We start from the raw sequence: 5097 nt of genomic DNA on the forward strand, positions 1-5097 counted from the left end.
CCCAACCTGCAAAGGCAAACTGTCCCTGTAACGTTCACTGAATTAAGTCGAGCAAGGAGACAGGAGTTGAAATCGTGTTAATAGCTGTCCAGGGTATAAGAGCCCACCAAAGAAGCATGCAATCACCCAAATACCCAGAGACAGGTCCTGGGTGCCTCGGGCAGCTATTGCACCCTTCCCTTCAGCACTACCGACCCCACTGTGTGCCAAACGGGCCCCACCAGCCTCACTGAGCTTGTTTAAACCTCTTCATGTCAGAGACTTCTCATGCAAGAAAAGAAAGTTGCCAACTCATTTTAGGTAAGACTACTCACAGGGTGAGAAGAGGAAATCATTTTAGCAGTGCAAGAGGCTGCCTGTGTATTTGTCCATAGAGGGCCGCAATAAATCATACATCTTCAAATTGTAACCATGTTTACACAGCCTTTTTAATGTTCTGGTTCAAAAAGTGGAATTGTTTTTATTTAGCTTTAAACATATCATGTATACACACATACACAATTGAGGAAGGACTTTTAGAATGTTTAAAGTTATAACATGTGTTTTTAATTTCAAAATAGATTTAAAAACTGAGAAATGGTTGTTGAAATGAAGGAAACCAGTTTCAAGCATAGATATGTGTTTTAATTATAAAGACATATAAACAATATATGAAATCCATGTTGCAACACAACCAAAACGCTTCTTCAGTGTATAGGCTGTAGTTATATAACCATTAGTAGAGCCGGGCTTAGAGCAAGTGATATGCCACAGTTGTACAATACAATCATGTCAGATGTGCAATAAATTAAAATAAAAGACAAACTTGTCAACACATCGTTTCAGAAAATATATCAGCCAACATCACAATTGATTTTTTTCCTCACAGCGTCAGTACAGTCAGTCAAAGGAAGTCCTTCCATAATGCTGTATCAAATCTGAATGTCGGGATTTGGGCGCATATTTTGGCATTTACACTTTTCTAGTTTTCTGGTTAAATGTTGCATAGATTACAAATAGGAGCTGATAACCGAACATTCCTATAATTTAACCAAACCTAAAATTTGGGAACGGACTGTGATCTTTGTAAAGTACAAGCGAGAGAGCAAGTGGCAGGGTTTCTGACTTCATCACATAAAAAGGCCTATGCTACTATGTAGCGTTTGTTGAATCTGGATGAATCATTGCAGTATAATTACTTAACCATATCTTAACATTAGATGTATTAGACTTAAATCTTATTTTCCACATAATGATTTAAAAAATAACTAGAGTGGGAGAGAGACCGACGTGGGTGCAGTATAGGTAAAAGTTCAGGAAAGAGATTAAACCAAATCAAGGCTTGTCGTTACAGTGTTTGAAGATACTCGATGGTGTCCCGGAATAAGTGGTGCACTTTTCGGCACAAGTGGCCAGAGTAGAGCCCGAGAAAGGGTAGACGGCAGCCTGTCCAAAGGGCGCCAGGGCGGTGGGGATTGGTGACGTTATGCTCTGTCCCTGGTTCAGATACGCCACCAGCCGCCTCATCTCTTCCAGAGCCTGTGCCTGCATGAGGATATAGTTCTTGGCCAGGAGGAGGGTGGCTATTTTAGAGAGTTTTCTCACCGAGGGGCTGTGGGCGTACGGGATAACGGCGCGCAGACCGTCCAGTGCGTCGTTCAGGTCATGCATCCTCCTCCTCTCCCGGGCGTTAATGCTGAGCCGCAGGGACCGCTGCTCCTTGGACTTCTTGGCCAAGGGCCCCCCGGGCTTGTCGTCCCCAAACGACGAGCCCCTCTTCCGTGACTCCAACGAGTCGAAGCCGTCCTCGTCGTCGCTCGTGTGCTCACCGCCGCTCTCGTTGGACTTGGCGGTCTGTCCGGAGAGGAAGTCGGTGGCAGGTGTGAGTGGGTACCGGCCGGGGCTTCCAGCACCATGGCCAGCGCCAAAGCCGAAGGCTGATTGCCCGTAGCGCTGCGTCAGGTCGAGGAGCGCGTCGTTGCTGATGGACTTGAGCAGGTTCTCTTCGCTAACATTCATTTTCTCTTCCAGAGCAGATTGTGTCTAGGAAAAGTCTACTCTTCCTGTTTTGTTTTTGTCCCCGTATCCTGTCTTTTGTCGTAAAGACTGCAGGCTGTACTCACGTAGTTCTCTCCAAGAGTTGTGGATTTCTAGGAGTTCCTCTCTCTGCGCTCACTGCTTTCGTCCGTCAGTACAATGACTCTTGAAGAAGGAGGCTGTGAATCTGAAGCTGAGCCTCTACATGCATTCACCTCCTCAGTGCACTGCGCTCCCCCCTTGTTGCGCGCATAGCCCACGTTCACCAACACTTCTCTAATTGTGTTCACTGAGACCGGAGCTCGTGTCCCCCCTCTTCCTACAGTCGGTTTCCTCTCGCGCGTCCTTCTTGCCCTCCCTCGCCTTGGGCAGATTGTGGCTCGCGCTCTGCCCTGCTCGCAAGTTAGTAGGCGCTCGAGGCCCGCCGGGATTATCTGGCCGTCCAATCAGGGGGGCGTTTTAATTAAGTCAGGAAGAGCGCAGGAAGAGGTCTTCTCCCACTTTCGATGCATAAGTGCAATATAAACCGACGCGGGTTTGCTGCTCGTTTGTCCATAGTTAGGTTTTTAAACACGTTTAACATTTCTCCTATTGTGAGTCGTTTGAATACACTTAAGAGGAGTGATATTTGATAGTTTTTGTTTTGTTTTTTGCTGTAGAGGTCACGAGAAGTAGACAACGTGAGCTTAGTGCAAACACTAATTCAAAAAAAAAAAAAAAAAAAAAACTTTTGGACGTCTGTTAATGTGAAAAATACACAGTGGGCTGAGGTTTGACCTGTTCCCGTCTCTTTGAAGCAGACTATCATTTTGATGAAGATCAGTGACAAATTGGGGGGAAAGAGTTAAGGTTGTAAGGCTATAGTTTATACAGCCTTTTCTGGACAGATCCCAGGAACTATACGCCTAAAGTGGACGCCACTCACCTTGCACAGTCGCAGAGTCAGCGCTGGCACCAAACCTTAGCACAGGTTACACTCAGTCACCTTTGCAGGTAATGGAGCGTCTTACGTTACTCACGCGGTAATTAGTAATGACAAAAATCGCTCATTGTGTTCTAAGGCTAGAACCAAAAAGAATGTATGCATATATAACCTAGACATTAAGGAAACAAAAAGGAAGTATTTCTAGCTTCATTGCTGAATGAAACCATGCAGCCTGTTCAGTAGTGTGACTTATCACACAGATAGTATCAGAACAAATCTTCTCGGTTTCTCTTGGTTCTTGGTTAAGACACAGGTGCCGTGGTTGTCACCAGCGAAGCCTGAAACTTCATGGAGAAGGTAAGACCTCCGCTCAGCGGTCAGTAAAAAGCATTACACCATAATCCACAATATACAGTTTTTCCACGCCTTCCTGTAGCCTCAGTCCTCCTGGTATTTGTGGCGTATAGTCAGGGGAAATTGTTTAGGTGATGGCGCCATCTCGTGGGGAAAGATGTTATAATCTATCATATACCAACTTCATGAGCTCTAAAGAGTTTTCTTTTCCTTTTTTTCCCCGTTTATTTCTCTGAGAAATTTAGAAACTTAATGTAATTTCTTTACATAGTATTGACTATGTGTTGTTAAATTTCACCTCCACTCAAAAGTAAACATGTTTTTCTGGTTGTCACATCACTTTGCCCATTTGGCCTTTGCTGTGCAAGGTGATTCACTTCTCTGTGCTTACATTAAACCAGACTTTAAACTCTAGTGTACCATCATGGGCCATTAAGCAGCTCACCCCCGTCAGAGTAACTTTGTGTCATGTTTTTTACACCACCAATTTGTATCACCTGATAATTTGTATCACTTATCCTGACCTGAGCAGCATATAAATATGTGATTCTGATTTTTATCGGTGACTGATATTGACGCATTTTAATATATCTGTTTATTAACAGAGCTAAAGTCTACAAGCAGAAAAATCACTAAATAAGACCATAAAACTTGGTAGTAAAGAAAAAGAACGAAGTGAATTATAGAACACATCAAAGTGTCAAAACAACTTTTAACTTCTTTAATGACTTAAACCGTTGTAAAAACAGAGACATGAAAAATGTGTTTCATGTGAATTTTTCATATGAAGAAAAAGTGAGGTTTTTTATACAGCATATTCATACACAGCTGTTATTGACCAAAGTGTTTACGTATTAAGGATTTATTTTCATGGCATAAATTACAGAAAGGATCCGTTAAAATAATACACAAAAACAAAATGTAACTGATGACATTAGATTATCAGTAAATGAACTGAATATCTGTCAAAAAATACATAGAAGCTTTGATCTAATGGTAATTACATGAACAACCAGAAAAAGAGCAACAAAGGACAAGAGGCGTTTTTCATAACATATCATTTGTCCTTTTACTCTGATAAGATAAGATAAAATGTGCTCAGCAAACAAGAGCAGGCTGATTAAAGGATGAAAGGTAGGAAAGTTTTTATAATACACAGCCACTGACCTTTGGCAGCAAAGTTACCAACCGTAATAACACGTGTGAATGATTCTGTATAAACATTTTTGGTTGTGCAAGATCCCTAATGATTCAGGAGGAGAAAAACATAGAACTTCAACTTAAACTATGTCTGCACTGCCTACTGTGGGTTAAACCTTCGGCACCCTAACTAATAAAATGCTTTATTATTGACAGATGACAGAGAAAAACTAGAGGTCATCAGTTATGCATCTGAATGTGGCCATAAATACGGTTCTTTGGATCCTGAAATGATTTTCGGACTCTCACAGAGTAATGTGCAGTGATTTGGCCAGCAGATGGCAGAAAACTCTACGGTTGACAAAATACCACTAACACAAACATGACAACACAGAAAAGCTTTTAGTCCCTTTAAAATAGATGAATTTTAAGCATGTTATCAAGACTAGGAAACATATCAATTTCAGGAAATTACTGCCACAATTTGGCTTCTCAGGCCACAGCAATCACATCCCCTAGTGTTGACCTGACAGCACTACACAGTCATCACCTTCCTCCATCGTGCACAAAAAGCTTGTGATTCACAGAGAACTAAAGAAATGCTGAAGTGTCAACACTCCTGCTAATAATACATGATGCTTTTAAAGCCTGTGCTGCAGCTC

General features: G+C 42.2%; 1 protein-coding gene across 1 annotated transcript; it reads right to left on the reverse strand.

Moving 5' to 3' along the window:
* Nucleotides 1-602: 602 nt before the first annotated feature.
* Nucleotides 603-2506, reverse strand: bhlhe23 (basic helix-loop-helix family, member e23). The gene has a single exon (XM_067528495.1). It carries the CDS (start codon nucleotides 1996-1998, stop codon nucleotides 1315-1317), a length of 684 nt encoding a protein of 227 aa, XP_067384596.1. The 5' UTR covers nucleotides 1999-2506; the 3' UTR covers nucleotides 603-1314.
* Nucleotides 2507-5097: the final 2591 nt, after the last annotated feature.

Source organism: Channa argus, chromosome 13 (assembly GCF_033026475.1).
Source record: "Channa argus isolate prfri chromosome 13, Channa argus male v1.0, whole genome shotgun sequence".
NCBI lineage: Eukaryota > Metazoa > Chordata > Actinopteri > Anabantiformes > Channidae > Channa > Channa argus.